We start from the raw sequence: 14,953 nt of genomic DNA, 5'->3' as shown, positions 1-14,953 counted from the left end.
TTGAGCATGTCACATCCATAGTATTAATGTAATTGTTATATTAAATTATGCAATGCATGTTATAAGGTTTGTTTATTAATTAATACCAGTGAACAACATGATTATAGGGCTAATCATTAAATTTTGATTTTTTTTTTAAATTAATGATTAGAAACCGTCAATTTATAATCAAGAATTGCACGCAAACATAGGATCATAAGATTAATAAATTAATTTTAAAATGTTTACAATTAATTAGACCTAAGATCAACTTCTAATAGGATTAGAATTTTTTTTCTTACTTTTTAAAATAGTTTTAATGAACTAATTAGGAAAAACATTACTATGATTATAAGGGAACTCTATTGGTGATGTTCTGTCTAAGGCTGGGGGTTTTTACGGTTAACAGAACACCTCCTACCTAGGAACTGACCCAGAACCTAAGTTGAATTAATCATAGTTTGATGTTAGCATGCATTGTCACTAAGTTAATTAAAGGAGTTTAATTCACCTAGAACATAGATTATTTTTCTTTTTGTAAGTGTTATAATAAGAATAGACTTAGAAAGATTACTTAGCCGAATTTATCTAAGTTAAATAAACCCTAAAAGATACGGTAGGACACTTTAGTAGGAAAAAAAATTACAAAACGAGATATTTAAAATCAAGTTTTGCTCCTACGTCCCTATATTCACAAGTGAGATCCATACTCGGCTTTGTGTCGCCTTAGGCTCGGCCTCCCTTCAGAAAGTATTTGTATGGGTCAATAACAAAGTGAATGGGGAAAGTGTCTATAAAAAGTGAGAGCGAGACACGTGTCAACTTATCCCTTGGTCTCCGCCCCTAGGTCATATCGTGAGATTCCTATAATCCGCCTGCATGTTGTCCTGGAGCAACCATCCCTTCAGAGGGTCTGATCATAAGATTCAGAAAATCGTGAACTCCTGGAAAGGGTAGGGTTTCTTAGGTTAATTACCAACAGTCGTCTTTCCTAACGGTAACCTATTAGTGCGTACCATTGGGATATGAAAGTGGGAGGATTACACTTACGGGGATGAGTTAAATGTGTTAACAAATCCTTGACCGAACAATGGTGGCTAAAGTCTATAGGAATATGAGTTATTCTGGAATTAGATTTAGCTGAGAATTGTCTCATTTTAGAGGATGAGTAGCTGAACACCCTTCGATGGCGGTTACATTAAACCTCTGAAGCATCGTTGCAAAACTAAATCAATAGTTTTTTAGGGTTCTTTGATTACCTATTTTGCTGAATTTGATTGGATTTTATGCATTCATTTGCTTGTGTGATGGGTTAAGGCAAAGACAACTAATACGATCGTTGTTTATTTTCAGCAATGTCTTCCTCTATAATAGCACTGCTTAAAACGAAAAATTAATCGGTGAAAATTATTCTACGTGGAAGTCCAACTTGAATACAATTCTTGTTGTAGACGATCTGCGGTTTGTCTTAACGAAGGAATGTCTTCCGACCCCTACTCGTAATGCATCCAGTGATAAAGGATGCTTATGATCGCTGGACAAAGGCAAATGAAAAAGCTCGAGTCTATATCTTGGCCAGCATATCTGAGATCTTGGCCAAGAAACATGAGGTTATAGTCACAATGAGAAAGATTATGGAATCTCTCCAAGAGATGTTTGGACAGTCGTCCTACCAACTCCACCATGATGCCCTCAAGTACATTTCTACTTGTAGCATGAAATAGGGCACATCTGTTTGGGAACATGTCCTGGACATGATGATCCAATTTAACATTGCAGAGGAAAATGGAGCGGTTATAGACGAGCGTAGTCAAGTTGCGTTCATCCTGGAATCTCTTCCGAAGAGTTTTCTTCAATTTCGCAGTAACGCGATGATGAACAAAATTCAATTCAACCTGACTATTCTCTTGAATGAGCTACAACTTTATTAGTCTTTTCTAAAAAAAACAAGGGATAGATAGAAGGAGAGACAAATGTTGCCCATTCTAAAAGAAAGTTCTACAAAGGTTCATCCTCTGGGACTAAAGCCATATCTCAATTTTCCACTTCTAAGAAGATTCAAAATAAGAATTCAACAAGGGGAAGGCTCTCGTGGCTGCTGACAAGGGCAAGAGAAAGGCTAAGGTAGTTGGCAAGGGTAAATGTTTCCACTGCAACGTGGATGGACACTGGAAGAGGAACTGCCCTAAGTACCTCACTGAAAAGAAGAAGGAAAAGGAAGGTAAATTTGATTTACTTGTTTTAGAAACATGCCTTATTGAGCATGATGAGTTTGCCTAGATACTTGATTCAGCAGCAACTAATCATGTTTGCTCTTCTTTACAGGGAAACAACTCTTTTCAGCAGCTGGAAGAGTGTGAAATGACACTTAGGGTCGGAACGGGAGACGTCATTTCAGCTTGTGCAGTGGGAGATGCAAAGTTATTTTATGGAAATAAATTTCTTTTATTAGAAAATCTATATGTAGTTCCTAAGATAAGGAGAACTTAGTATCTATTTCATGTTTATTAGAACAATCGTACTTAGTAAATTTTTCAGTTAATGAAGCATTCATTTCAAAAAATGGTGTACATATTTGTTGTGCTAAATTAGAAAACAACTTATATGTGTTAAGACAAACTGAAATAAAAAGCACTTTTAAATCATGAGATGTTTAAAACTACTAATACTCAATAAAAAAAGACAATGTAATTCTCCTAAAAGTAATAATATATATCTTTGACACTTAAGACTACATCACATAAACATCGATAGGATCGATCGTTTTCTAAAGAATGGACTTATAAATAAGTTAGAAGATGATTCATTACGACCTATAGAGTTGATTCATAGAGTTGGAAAAATGTATATCAGAAAAGAATTAATACATAGAGTTGGAAAAATCTTGTCTTGAGGGGAAAATGTATAAAAGACCTTTTATTGGAAAAGGTTATAGGGCCAAAGAACCCATACTGTTGATACATTCTGATCTCTATGGTTCAATGAATGTAAAAGCTCGAGGAGGATATAGATACTTCATATCTTTTAAAGATGACTATTTCAGATATGGTTACTTATACCTAATGAGTCATAAGTCTGAAGACCTTGAAAAGTTCAAGGAGTATAAGGTTGAAGTTGAAAACCTCTTAGGTAAAACAGTTAAAATGCTTCGATCTGATCAAGATGGAGATTACATAGATCAAAGATTCCAGGAGTATATGATAGAACATGGAATCCAATCCTAATTCAACGCACCTAGTATACCTCAGTAGAACAGTACATCAGAAAGGAGGAATAGAACCTTGTTAGACATGGTTCGCTCGATGATGAGCTATGCTTGATTTCCTAGCTCGTTTTGGGGGTATGCAGTAGAGACTGCAGTTCACATCCGGAACAATGTTCCCTTGAAAAGTGTTTTTGAAACACCTTTCGAGTTATGGAGGGAGCGTAAACCTACTTTGCATTACTTTCGTATCTGGGGTTGTCCAGCACATGTGCTTATGACAAATCCTAAGAAATTGGAACCTCGTTCAAGGCTGTGCCAATTTGTTGGTTACCCAAAAGAAATGAGAGGTGGTTTTTTCTACGACCCACAAGAAAATAAGGTGTTTGTATCGACAAACGCTACTTTCTTGAAGGAAGACCACATGAGGATCATAAACCACGTAGTAAGTTAGTGTTCGGAGAAGCTACTGAAGAGGCAACAAATGTTGTTGAAGATGAAATTGGTTCTTCAACAAGGGTTGATAAAGGAGCCAGTACTTTTAGGTCCATCTCGTCCTTCTAAATTGTTAAGAGTTCCTCAATGTAGTGGGAGGGTCATAACACTACCCGACCACTACTTGGGTTTAACTAAAACTCAAGTTGTCATACCTGATGATGGTATTGAGGATCCATTGTCCTATAGACAGGCAATGAATGATGTAGATAAGGACCAATGGGTCAAAGTCATGGACCTCGTAATGGAGTCTATGTCCTTCAATTCAGTATGTGAACTAGTTGATCTACCTGAAATGGTAAAACCCATTGGGTGCAAATGGATCTATAAAAAAAAGAAAGATGCAGCTTGGAAGGTACATACCTTCAAAGCTAAACTTATAGCAAAGGGTTATACCCAGAGAGAAGGGGTTGACTATGAGGAAGCTTTTTCTCCTGTTGCTATGCTCAAGTCCATAAGAATTCTCTTGTCCATAGCCACATATTATGACTATGAAATATGACAAATGGACGTCAAAACTGCATGTTTAAATGATAATTTTAAAGAGAATATTTTTATGTCTCAGCCCGAGGGGTTCATAATCCAAGGTCAGGAGTAAAAGGCTTGTAAGCTGAATTGATCCATTTATGGGTTGAAAAAAATGTCTAGATCTTGGAGTATTAGATTTGATACTGCAATCCAATCTTTTGGTTTTGACCAAAACATTGATGAGCCTTGTGTTTACAAGAAGATCATCAAGAATAAAGTAACTTTTCTAGTACTTTATGTGGAAGACATCCTACTCACTGGGAATGACGAGGGTACCTGATTGATATAAAAAACCGGCTAGCAGCCCAATTCCAAATGAAAGATTTGAGAGAGGCGCAGTATATTTTTGAGATCCAAATCATCAGAGATCGTAAGAACAAAATGCTAACGTTGTCTCAAGCAACATATACCGGCAAGATATTGTCTACATATTCGATGCAGAACTCCTAGAAAGGTTTGTTGCCTTTTAGATATGGAGTTCATCTGTCTAAGGAGCAATGTCCTAAGACAGCTCAAGAAGTTGAGGATATGAGACGCATTCCCTATGCTTCAACTGTGGGCAGCTTAATGTATGTTATGCTATGCACTAGGCCTGACATATATTTTGCTATAGGGATAGTCAGTAGGTACCAGTCCAATCCAGGGTTAGACCACTAGACAACGGTTAAGAATATCCTCAAGTATCTTTGGAGAACGAGGGACTACATGCTGGTATATGGGGCTAAGGATTTGATCCTTACAGGATACACCGGTGGATTAAATTTTAGATATTTACAATGGTTAACAAAGAGAAGATTCATTGGATAAGTTAGAAAATAATGTGTCTTCCAAAAATTATAGGTGGATTAAATTTCAGAGATTTATAAGGGTTTAATTAAGCTCTAATCGCCAAACAAGCCTGTAAAATTTTAGTGAATCCAAATACTCTTGTTTCATTGGTTTTGAAAAGCCTCTATTTTCCAAACTCTTCAATCATTGAGGCTCAACTTGGTAAAAAGTCTTCACCAATTTGGAAAAGTCTTTGTTGGGAAAAAACTTATTGATAAAAGGTCTAGGCTACAGGATTGGTAATGGTTCTTTTGTCCATTTTTTACTGATCCTTAGATTCCTTGCCCATATACCTTTAGGCCTATCTGTTTCAATCCCCTCCTTGTAAACTACAATTCATCCAAATGGAGCCTGGAATATTAATATACTATATGAGTTTTTGTGTGAAGATAATGTCACTTGTATCAAAAACATTCTTATTAACATCAAAATTCCTGACATAACTATATGGCATTTTGACAAATCAAGGATATACTCAGTTAAAAGTGGATATAGACTTTATATGAAAAAGATCATTGAAGAAGAGTCTTCCAATGAAAATAAAATGGTTTGGGTTTGGAACAACCTATGGAAATTAAAATCCCTACTAAAATCAAAACTTTTTATGGAGAGTCCTTCATAATATTTTACCAAGGAATGAACTCAAAAAAAGAGGATTAGATATCTCACCTCTTTGTCCAATATGTAATGTGAAAGCAGAATGTATTGATCACATTCTTTTTACATGCTCTAGAGCCAATGCTATGTGGAGATTATTCTCTGACTGCCCATCCTTATTTGAAGCTTTTAACTTCAGTTATGTTGATCGATGGATTCATATTTAATCATAGGAAGGTCATTCTTCTCTTGTGATTCTCTCCTTGAGAATAACGAGGAAGACTCCTTCTGGTGGTGTTCAAGAACCCAAGGTGTTTGTGTGGCTGTATTTATGGTGTTCAGGATCAACAAGAAGTAGTTTTGATCTTGATCTCACCGGAGAGAGGAAGCGAGAAGATTAGATCTTCAAGGGTTAGTCTAATTTCTTCCCATTACCTCTCTATATTTGTAGAACCATGCTAAGGGTGGGTGTTTATCTTGTAGTTTCCATTTGCTTTGTTTCTTAAATTTTGTAAAATAAGTTTCAAAGAAACAAGCGATCGTTCACTTTCACTGTGTGAGAATTCCAAATCCCTTTAGTAATGGACTAGTATACAATAAACTTAGTTGAACAACTTCTCACACAAACACTAATTCTTTTCAAAAAAGGCAAACAAAATCAACATAAGAGAATAACTCGAAATAAGAGAACCATTATATTAGACACAAAGTAACTAAAGGAAACCCATTAAGAAGCCCTTGGCCTCACCAAAGGTCAAATAGTTTAAGAACCAATTTTCTATAACAATAAAACAATACGAATCTTAAATTTATTTTTATTTTTACCTTTTATTTTGTTTTGGGGTGTGGTATTCATACGCATTTCATTTAAATTTAAAAAGATGACACCAAATTGAATAAAGATATTTTATAATCTCAAAATGTAACGGTAACGATAAGGTTTCCCATTGTCAATATCAAGAAAATGAGCGTAGCTCAATTGACATAGTACTCGTATCTCGATCTCGAGATTAGGGATTCGATTCTTCTACCCACAGTTTAATTACAATACCTTAAAGAAAAAAGGGCTCATCCAACCAAAGCCAAATGAATCCCAAATCTAATTCCCCTTCCTCTGATTTTCCCAATATTCATTTTCCCAAATTTCCACTTGTTTTAAGGCATTTAATTTCTTCTCCCGAAACTCATTGAGGACCGTTGGATCATGAGGCGGCAAATCGCACGGCTCTGTGTCACTAGGAGACTTCTCCAAGGAATCCTCCAAAAATTTCTTGTGCAAGCCCACGGTGGCGCCGGTCATCGTCTCCGGCTTTAGCTCCATCGCGCCGGACGGCACCGACGGCCGAAATTTAAGAAGCTTGCTGTATTCGTTTAGTAAATGGAACATGTAATCGTAGACTAATTCCATCTTTAGATTCTCTTGTAAGTACTTGCTCCCTTCTTCTCCTATTGCTTGTGCCTGTCATTAAATTTTGTTTTAAATTTTGCATTTTTATTACCCATTTTAAAGAGGAATAAACTATAAGGGTCAATAAAGACACTTTCTTCCTTTTTTAAAAAGGAAAAAAAAAAAAAAAAAAAAAAAAAAAAACCTATCATAAAATTAATGGTAGAGATTGATTTTAAGATTAATTCAAACTGCATTCACTAAATTTGAATATATAAAAGCAGATTGACTAAAATGAAATAAATCTTAAAATACTAAGATAAACTATAACCATATTTTAACATATTTTATTTAATGGGCTCTACGAATAATAATAATAATTTAGATTAGAGGTATACATTGGTTAGTCGGTGTCGATTTTGAGAGAAAATCGACATTGAAAACCAAAAAAAAAAGTGCATGGAATCGGATCGACGGTCGGTCGATTTCATCTTTTATATATATATATACACACACATATATATAAAGCCAAAGTGAATGAAAATGAAAATGAAAGATGAATTGATGAATGGTTATTGTTAGGTTAACATAATTCGAAAATCTTTTAAATTTAATCAATAAATTTTTTTATGAAAAAAAACTTAAATTAATCATGTAGTGGACTTAGAATTTGGGCAACATAAAAAAGAAAATAATAAATCAATACTAAGCAATAGGTTTGGGTTTGAGTTGATGATAGTGGACTTACTTTTATACTTTTTTTGAAAATAAAAAATAAAAAATAATATTTATATATCGGTCGGTCAGTCGATTTTCCAAAATTTGTTATATGAGAATCGAAAATCGACCAACCAAGTCAAGTTTGATAACAATTTTGTTTTTTATTTTATGTTTTTAAAATTTATGCTTTATCTTTAAAATTTTGAAATTTATGGCCTAATTTTTCAATTATGAAATTTATAACAATTTTCAAAATATATATATTTTTTCAGTTTTCAAAATTTGGCTTGATTTTTCAAAACATTGGTAGAAAGCATATAATAAAAATAAAAACTTATAAGTGGAAGTAAAATATTTTTCAGCTTAAATTTCAAAAAATAATTATCCAACAGAATTTAAATAAAAATACCAGCAATCTTTTTAGTTCAAATTTTGAACTTAAAAAATGATAATAAGAGCCTTTTTTCCTACCTAAACTATGTCCGAACAATCTATTATCATTAGACCAATAGTTCTATCGTTGTTTCTATTGTTGTAAAATTTATATTCAATTAGAAGTTGGATTCTTCCATCTTAATAGTGCATAATAATAATAATATATGATATATGAGGGATTAGAAAAGAAAAGAGAGAGGACCTGATTGGTGTTATTGTTACCCCATTGGACACCAAATTTAAGTGAAGGGCATTTGGATTGGTCGTTGATGGGCCAAAAGTGTTGCAAAGGAAGCATTCCCCTTATGAAGAAATCATAAAACCTTGGTTTCATATAAAGCGTCATTGAATCACATGTCATTATATACTTCTCGCTCACTGACCACGCCCATCCTTCTATATATATTTTATACCTGTTTTTCCATTTTTAAATTACTTTCTTTTTTAATCCACAACAATATCAATATATATGTTTCATGTTTTACTCCCATTTTAATTTCTTATATTTATTTTCTTTTCAAAAATATCTTTTTGGTCCTTATACTTATTTTTAGGTTTTAAAATATTACACATTTAGTTCATAAGTTTTGATTTTGGTTTTATAGATTTCAAAATGTTGCAATTTTATCGTTGACATTTGAGTTTTGTTTGAATCTGGTTTATGGATTTCAAAATCTTGCATTTTTAACCTCATTTTTTAATTAAATACTCACTTGCAAATATTCACGTCAATATCTATTAATTAATTTAAAATAATTAAGAAGTAAAATTTTAAATTTAATTTCAAAAATGATGAAAAATAGTGAAGCTTAATTAATTATAATTCATTTAAGTATTTTAATTTATTAACCTACATTAATACTGAAGACGAAAAATGAGTATTTAGTAAAAAAATTGAGGCTAAAAATGTAAATTTTGAAATCTATGAACCAAATTCAAACAAAATTCAAATGTCAGGAATAAAATCGCAACATTTTGAAACTTAAAGACTAAATTACAATCAAACTCAAAACTTAAAAGATTAAATATATAACATTCTGAAACCTAAAATCAAATAGAAATTAGATCTCAAATCTAGAGATAAAAATATATTTTTTTCAATAATTAAAATAGTTTTTTCAAAAAGTTTAAAATTGATAGACTAAAATAAAATATTTAAAAATTTATGAACCAAACAATATAAATATAGAAGTCAAGAGACTAAAATAGGATCTAAATGGTATGAAAGTTCAAGGTGGTTTGACTTTTAACATTATTTTCTTTAAATTCTAAATTTTCAAGTGTAAATTTGATCATAATGACTACTTTTTTCTTTAATGTAAAATTGATGGATTAAAATAGAAAATTTGAAAATTTAAGAACTAATACAAAATATAAATATGAAGTCAAGCGATTAAAATATAATTGAAATGTATAAAAGTTAATTTATTATTATTATTATTATTATTATTATAATTATTATTATTATTATTATTTACTTTCATACTTATTTTATTTAATTTCAAAATTTCCAAAAGCTTTGTTTTAGTTTTTCCTCGATTTTTAAATACTATTTTAATTCTTAAATTAGTACTAAACTAGGATAAAAGTGAAAGTTGTAGAACTATAATAGAATTAAAATCTTTATTTTTATTTTCTAGTAAAAAGAAAATGAATTACTCACCTATGGGTGCATTGATCTTCTAGATTTGATTGCTTGTACCCTTCTTTGGATTCTTTATCCCAATCCTTCAAACAAAATTAGTTTTTAACAAGAATTCATATGTAAATTTTAAGTCTAAATTTTCCCTAAATTGAGTTAATTTATAGAGTTTCCTTCACATTTTAAAATTTTTAATCCTAAACAACTTTTAATTTCATCACACACTTTTAATAAACACAATCCTAATAAAATGTTGTTAAAAAAAAAACAAAAAAACAAAAATTTCAACTTTTAAAACGTTGTTCGGATATTGCATATAATCAAGATAATAACTTTTTGTATAACATGTCAACATTTTTATGTATTCATATAGTTCAATATCAATAAAAAAAAAAAGTAGGATGAATTAGCATTTTTATTATCATTAAATATACAAATAAATCACCAAAATGTATATTAATAATGAAAATTTTCAACTTATTATTATTATTTTTTTTTTAAAAAAATAGCTTTTTGGTTCATAGGTTTTAGTTTAGTCTCTAAATTTTAAAATATTACCATTGTACTCTTAATATTTGAGTTTTATTTCAATTTAGTTCTTAGGTCTTAAGATATACATTTTTAACATCAATTTTTTTTTTAAATACTCACTTTCAATCATTAGCGTTAAATCTTTTAATTAATTTAATATGAAGTGAAATTTAAAATTTAAAATTTAAAATTGATATTGTGATGAAAAATAGTAAAACTTAATTCATTATAATTCTTTTAAACTAATTATAGACATTAATACAAAATACCAAAAGTGAGTATTTAGTTTTTTTTTTTTTTAAAAAAAACAAGTGATATTAAAACTATAACTCTTGAAACCTAGAAACGAAATTGAAACAAAACCCAAATCTCAAAAGTAAAATTGTAACATTTTAAAATCTAAGGACTAAATTGAAACTAGACTCAAAACTTAGAGATCAAAATTCAAAAAAAGTAAAATGCTTTTTATTTTAGTATAATATGGATGAAAAAATTAGAATCATACGTGGTGGTTGCTAACACATATACTATAAGTCGTTAAGTTTATTTTGATTAATTAAATATCTATTTATTATTTGAGGTTTTTAATTCAAATATCTTTATAAAAATGACGTTGAGATTTGGATTGACATAAACACACTTAAAATCTGGACAAATATTAGATATAATTTTAAAGGTAAGGTAATGTAAAAAAGAAGAGAGAGAGAAAATAAGAAACCTGAACATATAGGAGAGTGTCCCAATTATGTTGCTGAGTGAGATTGCATTTGAGAAGGTCTTTTCTAGAAGGGTCAACATATGGGTTACCTTTCCAATAAGCAAAGGGCACCCTGTCCTTCCATTTGGTTCTTTTGTTCCCTTCTTTTATGTCTTCCAATACCATTCTCCAAGGTTTTATGTTTATTTCACCCCTATTTAATAATAATAAACTCAACATAATTATACTTCTATTGCTTCAACCCTCATCCTCATGTTCTTATATTATACCTACCCATTTATCTATTCATTTCATTCATCATAAATATAAATTTCTCAACAAAAAAAAAAAAAAAAAATCATCATATTTGTTGCTTAATAGTTTTGTTTGTTTTGTTTACTACTTTAAATAATATTCCTTCAATTTTAAGTAATGTTTTAAGAATTACTAGAAAAGGCTCTATGTATACTCTAGGTAAGTTAATAGAATTTCACTGATTTCAACTCTATACTTAAACTAGAAGGTTTGAATATTTTCCATTGACTAATAATAATAAAATTATTTTTAAAAAAGAAATGTTTAAATACTTGTTAGGTGTGGTTCATTTTGGTTCATGTAGTTTCAAATTTCAATTTGTTTATTTTATTTATTAGTTTAAATGATATCCTTCAAATTCTAAGTAATGTTTTAAAAATTATTAAAAGAAACTTTAAATTTACTCTAATTAAGTGAGTTGAATTTCACTACTTTTAACTCTAAACTTCAACAAGTTTAAAAATTTTCCATTGACCAATTTATTAAAAAAAATGTTAAAAATCAAGTTCTATATACAACTTTGGCCATAAAAAAATTATCACTTTGCTCCATGTATTTAATTTTGAAATATTCATTTTAGTTTTTGTACTTTACACTTTGATTTGTTTTGGTCTATGTACTTTTAAAAAGTAAAATTTGATCCCTGAAAATAAAAAATATTAAAAATGAAAAAAGAGGGATCAAACGGACTACTTATTAAAAATATAATGACTAAAATGAACCTAAATTTATATTACAAAGATCAAAATGAACTAAAATTGAAAGTATAAGGACTGAGTAGTATTTAAACAAAAAATCAACTAACAAAATACCTAAGATCATTTAAAAAAATGCCCAAATCAATCATAAGAGAAACTCAAATAACGCTCACATCTAACACAATTAGAAGAACCATCCAACTATGTAAATAAATTCCTATAGCTAATAACAAATTAAAAAAGAAAAAAAAAAAGAAAGAAAGAAAGAAACCAAATTACTAATGATATAATTAACACACTACTAAAGCTACGTTTAGAGTACTTTTGAAAGTGTTAAAACATCCATTAGGTTTGCAATGACTTTAAAATACGAGTCCAATTGTTCAAAATTAATTGTATCATGCGAGTAAAAATTATTTTCTCTCTTTTAAAAATTACTCTTTGGCATGCATCCAAGAGCTTAAATCAATATATTTAAAGGTTTAACTTTTCCTTATAAGAAAAAAAAAAAAAGTTTAAATATGATTTTGGTCCCCTGAATTTTAAATCTTATTCTATTTTGATCCCTAAATTTTAAAAAACATCCGTTTTAGTCTTTGAACTTTTAAAAAGTAATTATTTTGGTCTCTATTGTTAAGATTATATTAACTCTTTAAGATGAAATCGGCCTAAGGATGAAATTGCAACTAGCATAGATTTAACAAGCTAAGGGTGAATTTTTTTTTTTTTTTTTTGCATGACTAATTTATTTGGTGGTCGAGTCATAAAAAAAAAGTTATCTCGCTATTATGTTTAAGAGTTAACAAAATTTTGATAAGAGGGACCAAAGAAACATTTTTTAAAAAGTTTAAAGATTAAAATGGACGTTTTTTAAATATTTAAGGACCAAAATAGAACGAAATTCAAAATTGAAAGATGAAAATAGGATTTAAACTTAGAAAAACCAATAAATATATATGAATGGTAAACTTCAAGATCTAATCATAATACTAAGATAAATAGAAAGGAAATTAATGGAAGAAAAGAGAGATATAATGGAAAAGAAAATAATTACCATCCCCAAAAGGACCAATCAGGAAAAACAATATCCAAACTGGACTCATCAGAGCAGTAACGGAACAATGGAGGTGGGCCCGACTTTGGATCCAAAAAGTCATTAGATCGGACGACTGGGCGATCATCACAGTCAAACATCAGTTCAAGATCTGGCAATCTTCCAGGGTACCATCTCACAAGTTGCAAAAGCCCCCACATAGTGAACAGATCTCTGGTCTGGATTGATCGTTTATATTTCTCTACGTACACCCGCCCGTCTACGATTACTACTCGAAAATGGGCCATTTTGCGGGCCCGTTCCACCATTTCTCTCGTTATCCCCGTTTCTCTCCATGGCCGTAGATCTTCGTGGATCCAACGGAAGTGCGGCGGACACGTTGCGTTTGTTGAACCGTCGGAAATTGACCTGTTGTTCTCAACCCCTTTCACCCGCCAATATATTGGCTGCGACAAGAAATAATAATAATAATAATAAATTATTGAAATCGATATAATAGGTGAATTAAAAATTCTATTTATAAAATATATAATAGTTATTTATTAATTTAAATAAAACTTTCAAAATATCAATCCACTTCTACATTTGATTGATATTTTTCATAAAATTAAAACGTCGACAATTTAAATTTTGTTATTACTTCTATCTTTTTCTTTTCTTTTGTAAAATTACTCTCTCGATAATTCAATACTAATTTAAAAAACACAAATAAGTCCATTTTTGGCATATAAATCAATTTTTAAAAAAATCACAAAAAACCAACGATGTAGTTTTGATTTTCTAAGACTTGCCCTTTAATATTATTATTAATAGATGCCCTTTTAAATTGTTAGTTTTAACAAAATTGATATATAAGGTAGGTGGCATTTAGGGAATAGATGAATATAGTAACAAGACAACTATGAATAATGATTACTCAAAAAAAAAAAAAAAAAAGGAAAAAAAAAGACAACCTTTGAATGTATTAATTTCATTAAAATTATTATTTCTTTTAAAAAATAACATTGATATCCATGAATTTTAGACCTTGCAAATCCAAAACAAAACTAATATCATCTCAACTAAGCCTAAGACACCTTCAACTTTGTACAACATAATCACAATACAATCAAATATTTGTTTCAATTGAGATAAAATTTGTACTATCAAATTCAAGGTTCGATATTTACTCCCTAAATATTGTCAAAGAATAAAAAAAAATTAAAGACATACCGCTTTAATCCAGTCGAGACGAATGAAGAGGCCGAGGAGAAAGAAGAGGAAGAAGAAGAGAAAAGAAGCGATGGTTTTGAAGGAAGGTTTTGTCCTAGATGAACGCCACCGCCATCGCCATGTCGGAGGTTGAATGGAAGAAGAAGAAGAATCATAGCAGAAGATTTGGTGCAGATTTTTATCAGTGCATCGTTTCATTTTCTTCTTTGAATATTATGAAGTTAAGAAATGATATAGAGAGAAGAAGAAGAAGAAGGAGAGAAATTCGGTATGAAATTAATTGAAGGGAAGTGAAAAAATGGGGTAGGGTTGAAATTGTAATGTAAAGGCAAAATCAAGTTTTAATGGCTATAACTGTAAATTTTCGTTATCTTTTTGTTAAAAATGAAAGAATATGAAAAGAGATATTGTATTGTATTGACTCCTCAAAAGTCTTCTATCAACTTATAATTCTTCGCCTAACTATTTAATTTATATGAACTACTTTATTACTACACATTTTTTCTTACGCTACACAATCCACTCCATTTTCCCATGTTTACATTTTTTTTTTTTTTTTAGCTTTTTCTTTTCACACAACAGCTCATCAATCTTTGATTGTTGAAAGCAAGTTGACTAAGAATACTGATTAGT

General features: G+C 30.3%; 2 protein-coding genes across 3 annotated transcripts; one reads left to right on the top strand and one right to left on the bottom strand.

Moving 5' to 3' along the window:
- Positions 1 to 1,481: 1,481 nt before the first annotated feature.
- On the top strand, positions 1,482 to 3,203 carry LOC120067584. The gene is made up of 2 exons (XM_039019129.1): positions 1,482 to 1,675; positions 3,023 to 3,203. The coding sequence occupies exons 1-2, from the start codon at positions 1,482 to 1,484 to the stop codon at positions 3,201 to 3,203; spliced, it is 375 nt and encodes a 124-aa protein (XP_038875057.1).
- Positions 3,204 to 6,544: 3,341 nt separating this feature from the next.
- Positions 6,545 to 14,748, bottom strand: LOC120092801 (protein O-glucosyltransferase 1-like). 2 transcript variants are annotated; one of them, XM_039051003.1, is made up of 6 exons: positions 14,321 to 14,742; positions 13,109 to 13,554; positions 11,063 to 11,255; positions 9,835 to 9,899; positions 8,374 to 8,584; positions 6,545 to 7,088 (listed from the first exon to the last, which is right to left on the bottom strand). In XM_039051003.1, exons 1-6 carry the CDS (start codon positions 14,516 to 14,518, stop codon positions 6,729 to 6,731), a joined length of 1,473 nt encoding a protein of 490 aa, XP_038906931.1. In that variant the 5' UTR covers positions 14,519 to 14,742; the 3' UTR covers positions 6,545 to 6,728. The 2 variants fall into 2 exon arrangements, with proteins under 2 accessions (XP_038906931.1, XP_038906932.1); XM_039051004.1 differs by lacking the exons at positions 8,374 to 8,584; positions 9,835 to 9,899 and having other exon boundaries at positions 14,321 to 14,748.
- Positions 14,749 to 14,953: the final 205 nt, after the last annotated feature.

This window comes from Benincasa hispida, chromosome 12, assembly GCF_009727055.1.
Source record: "Benincasa hispida cultivar B227 chromosome 12, ASM972705v1, whole genome shotgun sequence".
In the NCBI taxonomy this organism is placed as follows: domain Eukaryota; kingdom Viridiplantae; phylum Streptophyta; class Magnoliopsida; order Cucurbitales; family Cucurbitaceae; genus Benincasa; species Benincasa hispida.
Note: the sequence above shows the minus strand (reverse complement) of the source record. Positions and strands in the feature narration are given on the sequence as shown.

Bases quoted from the DNA above. Each gene is read 5' to 3' on its own strand.
- LOC120067584 (XM_039019129.1), top strand. From the start codon at position 1,482: ATGCATCCAGTGATAAAGGATGCTTATGATCGCTGGACAAAGGCAAAT. The intron at 1,676-3,022 runs GTACATTTCTAC...TGACTATTTCAG, and splicing joins CTCCACCATGATGCCCTCAA to ATATGGTTACTTATACCTAA.
- LOC120092801 (XM_039051003.1), bottom strand. From the start codon at position 14,518: ATGAAACGATGCACTGATAAAAATCTGCACCAAATCTTCTGCTATGAT. The intron at 13,555-14,320 runs GTATGTCTTTAA...TTCTTGTCGCAG, and splicing joins GTCTCGACTGGATTAAAGCG to CCAATATATTGGCGGGTGAA. The intron at 9,900-11,062 runs GTTTCTTATTTT...TTTTGTTTGAAG, and splicing joins ACACTCTCCTATATGTTCAG to GATTGGGATAAAGAATCCAA.